Source organism: Agelaius phoeniceus, chromosome 1 (assembly GCF_051311805.1).
Source record: "Agelaius phoeniceus isolate bAgePho1 chromosome 1, bAgePho1.hap1, whole genome shotgun sequence".
Taxonomy (NCBI): Eukaryota; Metazoa; Chordata; class Aves; order Passeriformes; family Icteridae; genus Agelaius; species Agelaius phoeniceus.
Genome location: NC_135265.1, coordinates 150,631,146 through 150,644,762, shown reverse-complemented (window position 1 = coordinate 150,644,762; position 13,617 = coordinate 150,631,146). Strand labels below are relative to the sequence as shown.

General features: G+C 46.9%; 2 protein-coding genes across 6 annotated transcripts in view; one reads left to right on the top strand and one right to left on the bottom strand.

Annotated features, from left to right (window-relative positions):
- Positions 1–1,135: 1,135 nt before the first annotated feature.
- CHRAC1 (chromatin accessibility complex subunit 1) lies at positions 1,136–3,692 on the bottom strand. The gene is made up of 3 exons (XM_054636466.2): positions 3,439–3,692; positions 2,724–2,850; positions 1,136–1,977 (listed from the first exon to the last, which is right to left on the bottom strand). The coding sequence occupies exons 1-3, from the start codon at positions 3,577–3,579 to the stop codon at positions 1,832–1,834; spliced, it is 414 nt and encodes a 137-aa protein (XP_054492441.1). The 5' UTR covers positions 3,580–3,692; the 3' UTR covers positions 1,136–1,831.
- A 4,257-nt stretch (positions 3,693–7,949) lies between these two features.
- The window catches only part of TRAPPC9 (trafficking protein particle complex subunit 9), a 447,139-nt gene continuing 441,471 nt past the window's right edge, over positions 7,950–13,617 (top strand). For 2 of the 5 annotated variants that reach the window (XM_077189371.1, XM_054646037.2), the window contains exons 1-2: positions 7,960–8,109; positions 9,550–10,150. In XM_077189371.1, coding sequence (XP_077045486.1) covers positions 9,567–10,150 — 584 coding nt within the window. In that variant the 5' untranslated portion in view covers positions 7,960–8,109; positions 9,550–9,566. Of the gene's footprint in view, positions 8,110–8,168; positions 8,181–9,549; positions 10,151–13,617 lie in introns of those variants that run through there. The other 3 variants (XM_077189358.1, XM_077189354.1, XM_077189364.1) reach the window with 3 other exon arrangements.

The window sequence follows — 13,617 nt, the reverse complement described above, 5'->3', positions numbered from 1 at the left end:
TTCCACTGCCTTAAATCTCACAACATCTTAAACAGGTCAAGATACTTGGTCATTTTTGAGGAAGCTCCTGTTAAATGATGCAGTTGGCACAGAGGGAGAAAATAGAGTTACAAAGCTCAAGGGTTGAAGTATAGACAGCGAGGTCACTGAAAAGCTGCTGCAATGGGTAAAGCAGATGTGACTGGAGGGAAAATGAAATCATTTACTGACAAATTAGGTGGAATTAAAACACCTTCCACCCCCTTCCCAGTCCCTTTTCCCCTCTCCCTCCTGCCCCAGGGTGAGGGTTGAGGATAGGGCTGTGGTCAGACCCTTGCCAGGGCTGTTTGAGGATGTTCCTCTCTTTGGTTGTGACCCATCCATGGTTCAGGTATTTGCTTGTTGCTCTCATCCCCGTTTCTGCTGGAGATTCACTGTGTGAATTTGTGCTGGTGGATCTTTCTTTCCCAAAAAACTGGCACCCCCTCCCCCCAAACAGCATTCCACACTCAGTTTTCCACCCATCTCCATGCACTTTTAATAATAAAAAAGCACAAACCAGCTCTTGGAACAATGGTTTAGTTCTGCCTTTACCCACTTGGGAATTTCCCCAGGGATCCAGCCCCACTCAGCACTCACTGCAGAATTCCTGGTACAATATGATTTTCATTTATGGCAACTTCAGGAAAATTTCTTACAGTGCAAGCATCCTCTGATCTGTTAAAACAGCAGGAGCATTTCTGGTGTGGCTCAGGAGCTCTGCCAGCCCCTGACCCTACCTGCCTAAGCTCCACTTGGCTTTCTTAGAATATGGAATGTGCTGGATTGTGGATATGCTGGAGCTCCCTGCTATGTTTTAAGAGAAGTTGAGTGTGGTTGTGCCTTCAACCCAAGAGAAATTGTTCAGCTGTTCAATTCTGCTAACTCTTTACCATGCCCTCCATATTAGGCTGTTGCTTGACACAAATTCCTGGCTGATTTGCTGCCCAGCTTTTTTGGAGTGGGAGGTTGTTATTACCTGTTGATCTCCCCTTGCTTACCTGGGGCATTTTTCACCCCTGGGGACAGATCTTGGTCACTTCTCTCTTTCAGATATTGCCACAGTGACCACGTGTGTGACTGAAACTGGAAAGAACTACAGAAGTTTCTTCATCCATTGTCAAGTTTTCATACAAAACATTTATTTTAAAAAGTTGCATGTAAAGTTCTACACAGGATGGTTGCCATTTCTGTAGTACAAAAAGAAAAGCAAACCAAAACCAAATGAAAAATCCATCTCTGTCACTCACATGGTAAAGGAGCTGCTCTTTCTCAAGAACCCACAATTAACAGACTTCAATGTGCATTTTGGCAAGAGAAACTGCAGAACTGGAGTTCATTCAAGAAAAGGGTTCTGGATGCACATATTTACATAATTTCCTACCCCATTTACCACCACAGCTACAGAACCACCATTAGCTCTTGGGATGGATCTCCTCCTCTCCCATTTGGGTGCCCACATGGCTGCTTTCACAGACTTTTTTAATGGACTTGGTCCACTTTTGGAGCTTTTGAACTGAAAGCTGCCTGTAAGAAATTTTAAATTTGGGTAATGATTGTCTGACAAAGTCATTTCAAATCACCTGACCAAGCTCTGCTGTCAGGTTTGCACTGTCTCTTCCTACCCCGCCGTGTTTCTGAGGGAAGAATTCCATTCTCCGACGAGTATAAAGTTCAATTTCTAAACTTCTTAAAGCAAAAGCAGATGGCTCAGTGTAAAAATACATCCAGCATCTGGATTCTCAGTCACAAAAATAACATCCTTTTATACAATAGAAAAATGGATCAACTATGAAACAATTCTCCATTGGCCTTAAGATCCAACACTGTCACCAACAGCTTCATCTTCATCCTCTTCCTCCTCAGCCTCATCATCATCTTCCCTCACTTCTCCATCTCGCTTCTCTTTTTCAAGCATTTTTAGGTATTTGCTAGCTAGGATCTTCTTTGGCAAGATATCTGAAAGGCAGAATTGTTGTTTTAATTGTCAATTTGAACACTTGCATTGCCATGTTAATACTGTTGCATCCAAACCACTGAAGAAATGAAGTCAAAAAGAAATACTAATATTTTTAACAAACCTTAGGTGAATAACCAGGTAAGTCAGCCTGACTCACACACTGCTGTAAGAGCAGGAGGGAGTTACCCGCTTATGGCACAAGTAACCAAAGATAAGGACTCTATTTCATGACTGATTACTGGCAACTTCTACTGTCTGCTAATGTGAATTATTTGATATAAAACAGAGTGCTCAACTGCCTTAGATCCAACGAGCCATTAATATAAAATCCAAGTATCAGTAAAAACGTGAGTGTGTGTATCTAGAAGAATGGGGGACCATATGCTGCTTTTCTCAAAACTTATAGATTCTGATGTGTCATTTTTAGTCCAAATAACTTCTCACCTAAAGATGTGCAATAATCTTCTTCCACAAGCTGAAAGCTTTCAGATGGAACTGCTGCAATTTAGGAAATGCTTAAGGCAATATCCTGAGAACTGTATACAGTGTAACTGTATGATTTAGAGGCAGCAGAAATATCCCCATTCACAAAGAAATGTTTTCAGGGAAGTAGTTTATGAGTTCCAGTTGAATGCTAAGCAGGAGATCAATGACCAGCAGAACTGGGTCCTCACAGAACAGAGCATTAAGAGCAAGATTTCATTTTCCAAAGCAGACCCTGGATTTACCCTTGTGTTATCAATACCTGCAAGGAACTGAAAGGTCTCACACTCTTCTGCTGTATGAGACAGGTCAGTGTACGTCAGAGCGTTCTTCTCCTTCCCTCTGCCGTGTTTGTAGGAGTATGTAGCCAAATACTGAACAAAAAGCTCCTAAAATATTAAAACAAAACTGCGTAGTCAGACTAACAATTCACACGTCATAGATCCCTATCTAAAGGCAGAAGCACCGTATTTAACTGCACATACACTGGGCACTCAGTGCAGACACTCATTAAATTTCAGTACCTGAAGAGAATCTACAGGAAAGATGGAGCGAGACTATTTACAAGGGCATGTAATGACAAGACAAGGGGGAATGGCTTCAAACTGACAGAAAGTAGGTTTAGATCAGATATTAGGAAGAAATTCTTCCCTGGGAGGGTGGTGAGGCACTGGAACAGGTTGCCCACAGAAGCTGTGGCCGCCCCATCTCTGGAAGCGTCCAAGGCCAGGCTGGACGGAGCTTGGAACAACCTGGGACAGTGGAAGGTGTCCCTGCCCGTGGCAGGGCTTTGGAAATGGATGTTCTTTCAGGTTCCTTCCAACACAAACCATTCTGTGAGTCTAGACTCGGGATGCGGGCAGAGAAGGGGAGCGGGAGCCCGGCCCGGGGCCGCGGCAGCGCTCCAAGGGCAGAGGCTCCTCAGCCGGGGACGGGGAGGCGCGGGGGGCCCAGGGCAGGGCAGGGCGAGCCGGTACCGTGGCCTTGGCCGTGAGGAACAGCGCGTCCTGGTTGATGCTGGACACCTCCGGGGAGCTCTTCATGATGACGCGGATCCGCGACAGGGGCAGGGACACCAGACGGTTCTCGGTGCCGGTCAGCCGCGCCGCCGCCGCCATCTCAGCCCGTCCCAGCGGCAGCGAGGGCAAGGCCCGCCGGGAGCTGTAGGCGGCGGCTGCAGGGACTACAGCTCCCTACAGCTCCCAACAGCACCGGGACTACAGCTCCCTGCAGCACCGGGACCCGCCCGCACCGGGACTACAGCTCCCTACAGCTCCCAACAGCACCGGGACTACAGCTCCCTGCAGCACCGGGACTACAGCTCCCTAGAGCACCGGGACCCGCCCGCACCGGACTACAGCTCCCAACAGCTCCCTACAGCACCGGGGCTACAGCTCCCTACAGCTCCCTAGAGCACCGGGACTACAGCTCCCTACAGCACCGGGACCCGCCCGCACCGGGACTACAGCTCCCTAGAGCTCCCTAGAGCATCGGAACTACAGCTCCCAACAGCACCGGGACTACAGCTCCCTACAGCTCCCTAGAGCACCGGGACTACAGCTCCCAACAGCTCCCTACAGCAACGGGACTACAGCTCCCTAGAGCACCGGGACCCGCCCGCACCGGGACTACAGCTCCCTACATCTCCCTGCAATACCGGGACCCACACAGGGACGCTCCCTCTGCAGCACCCCGGCCCCACCGCCGCTCTCCTCTCCGCCGCGGGCGGACAGCGGACCCGGGATACCCGAGCGGGCTGAGGCACCGTGGGCTCCGGCTGCGAGTTCCTTCATAGAATCACAGAATCGAGTAGGCTGGAAAAGATCTCTGAGATGATCGTGTCCAACCTGTGACCGATCACCAGGTGGCTGCAGAGTGATGAGGTCACACCCCTGAGCCTCCTTTTCCCCAGACTAAACAGCTGCAGCTCCCTCAGCTGCTCCTCTTCAGACTTGTGCTCCTGCCCCTTCACCAGCTTTGTGTCCCATCTCTGGACATGCTCCAGGACCTCAATGTCCTCCCTAAATTGATGGGCCGAGAACTGGACACAGCACTCGAGGTGTGGCCGCCCCAGGGCCCAGCACAGAGGGACAATCACTGCCCTGGTCCTGCTGGCCACACTGGTGCTGACACAGAAGCTCAGGAGGCCTCCTTGGCTACCTGGGCACACAGCATCTCACGTTCAGCTGCTCTCAACCAGCACTTCCAGGTCCTTTTCCACGAGGTCATCTTGTGCTGAGCAGCTTTCCAGTCACTCTTCCCACTTGGGTGGATTCCTGCTGCCCCAGGGCAGGCAGGAGCAGCCTTGGGGGTTCCCCTTCCTCAGCTCTCATCATGGCTCCTCAGCCCCAGGCTGGCACAGGAGGGTGAGGAGCTTGTTTTTAATGGAAACTGGGCATCTCCTGTGTGTATCCTGATTACAGGCCACTGCTTACAAAATTGTTAACCCAAACTGTAATTACAGGCTGCTCAACGCCTCTGCAGCTGTAGTACAGTACCAGGGAATGTGTCTGGTCATCCTGACACTTGTCAGAGCTGTGGGGGAGGTGTGGAGGGCACCTGTAAACTATGAAGTGATGATGGGGCTGCATCTTCATTATTAACACATTCCCCACGTTTACACTGTGGGCCTGCTGCATGGGAAGGTTGTAACGTGCTTGTGGATGGGGTTTTGATGCTGGGAGTGTTTGCTCCAGAAGTTTGCCTGTGCCTGTTTGGGTGAGAGCTGCAGGGTGAGTGAGCACTTCCAGAAGTGATGACACATTGTTTGCATTAATTCATTAGTGGTTTTAATCGTGCTTTACAAACAACATGCCTGATGGTTTGTATTGGTAAGAAATCTGCTAAAGTCACTAAATTATCTCTACTTAATGAGAGAAGAGCAGGACCTTTTCCAAAATATACAATAATAATTCACATGGAATTTAGGGGAGAAAGGAATGTACCCATGAAGAATCATTAAATGGAAAATACATGGAGTTTATTGTCTGAATGTTACTACCTTATACAGAATTTGCCCAGTACATAAGGCCAAGGCTACAGATTATAGTGATTTATTAATAAAATATAGCACTGTGAACAGTTGGAAGTGCAAGAATTACAACAATATATTATAAATTCCAGAATTCCTGCATTTGGGGACATCATTTATAGTTAGCTATTGCAAATAATCCGTATCTCTTAGGCTGTATAATCCTTTTGAGATTACATTTTATATGAGGCCATTGTGTGTATGTTATATCTGAAAGGAAGCACAAATATCCTGGGATGTTGTCTGGAAGGACTGGTTTCTTTCTTTATCCTTACTGTCTTGTGACATCTTGTGGAGACAGCTGACATTGCTCCAGCAGTGAATTTCTTAAAAATACTACCGGGGTCTTTCATGATTTCAATATACAAATAAACCCTCATCAAACTGCCAGGATTTCTGAGGACATTGAGCTTGGTGGTGAGAAGGCACAGGTGAAGGATGCTCTGAGCTCCTCAGAGCTGCTCTTTTCCCCTCTGCCAGTGAGAGCTTGGCCAGGTGTAGGTGCCTCTGTGAGTCACTGACTCCCAGAGAAGGGACCAAGGGAGCAGGAGCTGCCCCAGGCAGGAGAAGGGAGGCTGTGAGTGACTGGGCTGAGCGCTCCCTATCCCTCCCTGGCCCTAAGGCTGTGCTGCTGTTGGGCTTGGTCAGCCTCTGTCTGAGACTCTGAGTCCAGCTGGTGCTGCCATATCTCCAGCTCCCTCCCCTCTGGGAAATTTTGTCCATTTTGTGGAAGATAACTGAAGGTCAAGGCTAAAGCTTGTTCAGTTCCTTTTATGCTGCTGTTTTTCCTCACGTCTCCCAAATTGGGGAATGCCAAGAGGAGCAGAGAGACCTGCCTGGAGCCCATAGCTTGTGCCACAGTGGCTGAGGAGACCTGGAAAGAGGTTGTGGCCAGGTGAGGGTTAATCTCTTCTTCCAAGTAACAAGTGACAGTACAAGAGGAAATGGCCTCAAGTTGTGCCAGGGGAAGTTTAGATTGGATATTAGGAAAAAAATCTCCAGCAAAAGGGTCGTCAAGCATTGGTACCATCTGCCAAGGGAAGTGGTTGAGTCACCATCCCATGAGGGATATAAAAGCTATGTAGATAGGGCTCTTAGGGACATGGTTTAGAAGTGGCCTTGACAGTACTAAGTTAGACTTGATGATATTAAGGGTCTTTTCCAACCTAAATGATTCTGTGATTCTACCTAAATGCAATTGTTGATCCATATTTTTCAAACACTGCGAGTTCTATTGAAGTTATTTTGTTGGAGTGCCACTACTTTAAGTCATGACATGGCCCCTTATGAAAGGCTGCAATAAGGTGTCCCTGGACCTTTCTCCAGGCTGAGCAACTCAAACTCTCTCAGGCTGTCTCTATAGGAGGGGCACTTCAGCCTTCTGATCTTCATGGCTTCCTCTTGACCTGCTCCAAGAAGTTTCTTGTGCTGGGGATTCCAGACCTGCATGAAGCACTGCAGGTGAGGTCTCACCAGAGTGGAGCAGAGGGGCAGAATCCCCTCCCTCACCTCCTGCCCACACTGTGGGATCAGCCCAGGACATGTTTGGCTTTCTGGATGCAAGTGCACACATGGCCAGCTCACATCCAGCCTCTCCTCCACCAGCACCCCCAAGTCCTTCTTGGTAGGGCTGCTCTCAACCCACTTATTCCCCAGCCTGTGTTGATACCAGGGTTTGGTCATCCAGGTGCAGCATCTCACACTTGCATCATTAAGGTTCCCACATCCTCCACCAGAAATTCACCTGAACTTTCATACAAGGCTCATACTTCTGGAGTTTTTATACTTTCAAGTTTTCAAGATTTTGCCATTTAAGCTACATGACTGAGAAATCCTCTCAGAGAAAGATCTCTCTCTTCTTGAGGAGGTTCGGGGGACCTCATCGCTCCCTACAACTGCTTTAAAGGACCTTGTAGTGAGCTGGGGCTGGCCTCTCTTGCTGTGCCAGCGGTGTGAGGACCGGAGAAAATGGACTTGAGAGAGGAGAGATGCAGATTAGATATTAAAAGAAAAAGGGTTTTTTTTACTGTTCAGGTGGTCTGGTATTTGAATACACTGCCCGGGGCAGGGGTGGAATCACCATTCCTGGGAGGGTTTCATCTGAGTCTGGCGATGTGGTTTAGGGGTTACAGTGACACTACTGGGTTGACAGTTGGACTGGATGATTCTATGGCACCAGACCAGTTTCGGAATTTGGGAATGCCAGGAAGGCTCACTTCGTTCTAAGGGCTAGCTAGAGCCCTGTAGGTTTTCATACACAGTCGGCTGAAATTCACCAGGTGAATCGTCATTCGTCCACTCCTGTTTTGCGTTGCTCTTGGAGCAATGCCTCGTGTTCACAGACAGAGGCTTCCAGTCTCCGTGGAAGCCCCGGGAGCAGCACCGCGGACAACGGCGGAGAATCGCCGCGCTCCCCTCACGACTCTCCCGCCGTGGTCCGCCGCGCATGCGGGGCGGAGCGGCCATTGCCGTCAGTTCCGGCGGCGGCGGGGTGGCTCCTGTCCCGGCTGTGAGTGCCGCCTCCCCGCTTCCCGCCCGGCAGCCGCGTCCCCCCGTCCCGGCTGTGAGTGCCGCCTCCCCGCTTCCCGCCCGGCAGCCGCGTCCCCCCGTCCCGGCTGTGAGTGCCGCTTCCCCGCTTCCCGCCCGGCAGCCGCGTCCCCCCATCCTAGAGCGGTTCCCGTCCCGGCTGCCAGTGCCCTTTCCCCGGTTACCGCCCACCCTAGCTGCCCAAAGATCGGCTCCTGCCGGGCTGTCAGTGCCCCTTCCCCGGTTACCACCCGGCAGCCGCTCTCCCAGAGCAGCTCCCCTGCGCCTTTCGCTGTCCCTGACGGGGCTCAGGGGGTTCTGCGCCTCCGCCGCGCTTGGCTCTTCTGCAGTTTATCCCTTTCCCCTGCTAAACTTGGCCGGCCCAAAGCGGCGTATGCCCGGGGACGGGGAAAGGGGGGAGCTCCCACCCGCTGCGGCCTCTGCTGAGGGAAGTGGCAGGACGGTGCTGCAGCCCTGGGAATGGGGCTGCGCCCCGGGAATGGGGCTGCGCCCCGGGAATGGGGCTGCGCTCCGGGAATGGGGCTGCGCCCCGGGAATGGGGCTGCTCTCCTGGGCAGACCCCGGGCAGTGCAGTGGGATAAGGGAGCTACAGTCCGTAGTTGTGAGGAGCCTTTCCTCCAGGCAGCTGTTTCTCTCTCACCTGTGTCCCCGTGGGCTCGGAACTCGTCGTTCTGCTTGTAAAACCAATGGTGTCAAGTCTAAAGTTGGGCTGAGTGTTTTGTTTTGTTTTGTCCGTGTGTTTGTTTTTGTGGAGGTTTGGGGTTTTGTTTATGGTTTTTTTGGTGGTATTTACGGTTCAGGGCTTTGGAGCTGAAATTCACGAAGGGATCCGTGGGGTCCAGGAGGTCTCAGACATGAAAGGATTCAGGGATGTGCATCTTCATTCAAGACTCAGCTGCAGTGCAATAATCGGTTTTAGAGAGCTCAGGAGAAAAGGGATTCTAAATACTTCAATGTAAAGGCAGAAAACATTTCCTGGTCCTTACCTGTGTGTGTTTTGAGAAAGCAAGACTTTGCTTTTCCTCAAAAATAGATGTTCTGCTCCTGATTTTCCTCTGCTTGGCCGCATGTGAACACTGACAGCTGTATAAAGTTTGGTGATCGTGATTTGGTACTTGTTTACACCTTACACCACACAATTTTGCATATTTCCCCAATAAAATGGGACTGAAGAGCCTGAGTCTGACAGGCTCTCCTGAGCTGGTATTTCTGCCCAGTGGCTGTGGTAGAGACTTGTGTGAGCTGGCTTGTGTAGCTGCACAGGGAGTGAGATTCACTTGGAAAGCCCTTATTGACAGAGTTTTATTTGATAAGTGACTAAAAGTACTCCTTGTGCACAGTGTAATATCAGTAGGTTGCATGGTTGAAGATTTGGTAAAATAATGAAACAGTGGTATTGTAGCACATAAATTCAGGCTGCAGAAGTGTTTAGCATCAAAGCCCTGCTTTGATCCTGCAGTCCCATGAACTTCTGAAGGTTAAAAAATAATATGCGTTTTTCTTCCACTAGCCTGCAGTTGATGCAAAATGAGTGTTCCTGACTACATGCAGTGTGCTGAGGATCATCAGACCCTCCTGGTGGTGGTCCAGCCCATTGGCATTGTCCCTGAAGAGAGCTTTTTCAGGATCTACAAGCGGATTTCGGCCGTGAGCCAGGTGAACGTGCGCGACTCGCAGCGAGTGCTCTACATCCGATACAGGCACCACTATCCCCCAGAGAACAACGAGTGGGGGGATTTCCAGACACACCGCAAGGTCGTGGGGCTGATCACGATCACAGAGTGCTCTTCAGCAAAGGAATGGCCTCAGACTTTTGAAAAATTCCATCTTCAGAAGGAAATGTATGGCTCTACTCTCTATGATTCTCGGTTGTTTGTCTTTGGGCTTCAAGGAGAGATTGCAGAGCAGCCCCGCACAGATGTGGCGTTTTATCCCAGTTATGATGAGTGTGAAACTGTGGAGAAGAGAATAGAAGATTTTATCGAGTCCCTCTTCATAGTGCTGGAGTCCAAGCGTCTTGACAGAGCCACTGATAAGTCTGGAGACAAGATCCCCCTGCTCTGTGTTCCTTTTGAGAAGAAGGATTTCGTAGGTCTGGACACCGATAGTAGGTAAGTAGCTGCTTTTGTCAGCTCACAAGTCTTAATAAAACCACATCTGTGGCACTTGCCAGCTTTTAGGATAAGCCTATTAGAAAGGACAAGGTGAGCCTTGTTCCAGCAGAGCTGTGCCCTGACCTTTCTGTGTCTGCTTGCTGTAGTTTTAAGAGAATTTAATGTGTAGGCTCACCATATTTGATGTTCTGAGCTTGTTTTTATATATACATTTAATTGATGAAGCTCATCAAATAGCAGGAAGAAGTCACAGGAGTGGTTTGACAGATTCTGCTCTAATGAGACTTTTTGCTGGAAAACTTCCAATGTTTTATAGATATCCAGTATTAATAAAAAAAATTCAGTTAGCATCAATGAAACTTATTTTATATCATGTTGAGTAGTAGTTGACTATCCTACTTAGTGTATTTTTTCTCTTTAAACCTCTGTCTGCCTTTTCATTCTATAAGACAATGACTGTTTATTTTGATGATGAAGTCCAGCATCTTTCCCTGTCCTTCTTTGTTTTATGTAATTATTTGTCATCACTTTTACCTGTCTTGTTTTGCTAGCTGTTTGGTTAGAGTTTTATCCCCCCATTTTTCCTTCCTGCTCATTTGCATATTCATCTGTCAGATTTCAATGTTGTGTAGTTCCTTTGCAAGGGATAAGTAATTCTGGCTTGATAGGTACAGGCAGGTGCACAATCTGTTTGACTCTGCTATTTGCTGTCAAATCCAGGGAATGGAAGCATCCACCTTTCGTTCTGGCAGGGGTGGGGAAGCCCTATGAAAACTCAGGCTGTGAATGGAAACAGTGGTGTTCATATCAGAGGTTTTTATTGTGTGTAAAAGCTCAGAGGTGTCCAGGCAGGTTTGTGAAGCTTTTAGATCAAATTAATCAGCTCTGCCTGCATAGTTGGTCCTGGCCTTGGAAACAGGAAGAAAGCTTCCCAGGTTTCTAATTAGTTTGGAGCCTTTTCTTAAATTATCTGTGGTGGTTTGAAGGACCATCTGTAACCCAGTGCCCTGCTTCTCTTTGGTGAGCGCTTGAACTGGCTCTGACTTGTTGGTCCCTGTTTGTCCCTGCACTGTTCTTCAGTTATCAGTATGAATTACTGTGTTACTGCTTTTTGCACGTGGGTGGTAAAATTGAGAAGTTTGGAGAAGCCTTTTTAGAATCTTGTCTTTAATTACTCAGTTTGAATGGAATTTGGCTGAATGTAATCAAAATTGCCTGTTCCAAATAGGTAGCAAATTATAATTGTTGGCCAGGAATCTCAAAATCAGAATGAATTCTGCTGTTCAGTTGTGTCTTCTAAAAAACTGTGATTTGGAAATGGTTTCTTAGATGAATGACTTCTGAGCAGTGGCTGTGTTGTTACTAGTGGGAAATACTCCTTGTGAGGTTCTGAGCTGGGGGGGGAATGGAGTGACAGCACAATGTGTGCCCACACATCTCCAAGCAGGTATTTGATGCTGTTGCAGTGAGGAATTCAAACAGATTCAGATTCAGTCCTTTGCAGAATGGAAGGTGTGTGACCCTGCCTGTAGACACAGGGGTTTATCCAGAGTTAATCACTGGCTCAGCTCTGCACACACCCTTGCTGGCAGGTTTGAATACCAAACAGGTTCTCTGTAGGTCTGGATCAATGCATGCACTTGAAATGTTTGCTGCACCGAACTGCTCAAAGAAAAGGTGTTAAATATTCTAATTTTTCAGTTCAGTAGTAAGAAAGTTCTTCAGTTCTACAGTGTGTGGAGTTAGTACTTCTAATTGTTATAAAACTTAGGATTTATACATTAAAACTTCAGAAAGCTGAATGAAAATGTATTTCTAGCTTCTCTGAACAGGAACCTTTCTAGGCACCTTTCATGTAGCCTGATGCCTCTCTGCCCTCTGTTCTAAAGAAACTCAGGTCCCTGAACTCAGATCAGTTTATTAAACTAACTTATACTTTCAAGCCAAAGTCTTTGGATGAGAGCCAGTGATAGTAACATTGCATTTTATTATTTGTGAGTTTTTTTGGTGCTTGGATTGCAGTTCACATGATTTTAATTTAGCACATTCCCTTCTGTAGTGACAGATTGACTAATTAAGGGAAAGCACTGCATACCAGGGAGAGACAGGGCTAGAAAGGACCTTCTCCAATCGAGAGCAGTTTCTCTTTTTTCTGGATGTGTAATTCTGTTCAGGGAGGGCTCAAGGTTGTTTGAATGCAGGAAATGGGTACATCTGGTAGAACAACTTTTGCTACTTTGTTGGTTTTGAGTCTGTCAGCATAATGATTTTTCAGAAAGAAATAAAAACATGATGATATTGAGACATCGAGGCAAATGAAGCAGCTTTTTCTAGAACAGGTGACAATTTCTAAAGGGTTAAAGGCAAAGAAAGTCCCTTGATATTTTCTGTATACTTTCTGTCTATTTGCAATTTTGGTATATAATGTATCCTGACCTCCCAGTCAGTGTGCAACCAATTACCTAAAACCACAAATGTTCTCTGTTAAATAAATGTCAGAGAAGACACACTGTTCTTGTAACAGAGGATGTATCTCTGCTGCTGTAATTGTGGATACCTATTTAGGCTAAATAAACATACATTTTCCTGTAATTTCTGAAATTGAAATTAAATGGCAGTGTGTAGCAAAGGTGTAATTAGATGTGTAGTGCAGTTGTAACCTGGAGGTATTGAGATGATAGATTGAGGGAAATATGCTGAGAATTTACATGGGCCAAATAATTCTGATCACATGATTTGGAGACTAATTAAAACTATTGAACATGGTTTGTATCTTAAAATATACTTTTCTCCAAGTGTTTTATGGTCAAATATTAATGTTAGTATTTATGTGATGATCAGGGCTTTATATATAAACCTGATCTTCTCCCTCACCCAGTTATAAGACTTTCATTAGGTTGGTTGCATGATAATTGCCCTGGAAGTCAACTGATTGGCTTCTTTTAGGATGCAAAGTTCATAAATTAGGAAGATTGATTATTATTTCAAATAAGGCAATTCTTGGGAAAAGTGAGGATGATCTTTGTCTTTTGCAAGTTGCTTGTATAATGAGCAGGAGAGACACTTTCCCAGAATTGACTGAGATGACAGCATACACAAACTCACTGAATTTTGTGGGTAGAAGAACTTTTTTTGGCTGATAAAGAACATTATGTATGAAAAATAATGGGCTGAGTCCTAAAATGTTTTGAAGAAAGGTTGTCCTGTTAAACAGAAATTGTAGGACTTGAGAGGCTGACTGTGGTTTAATTCCTGGAGCATTAAGCCAAGAAGAGACTTTGGCAAATTTATTGGTTTTTTCTTTCTGTTTCTTCAGCTGTAAATTGGTTAAATATTTATGTGGTCACAGGGCTGCTGAGGATAGTTGAAAAAGTTTCTGAAATCAGTTGCACTTGATAGTTATTTGTAGAGGCTGGGAGATTGATGGAGAACAATGGAAACACATGTTCTCATGATGATAAAAA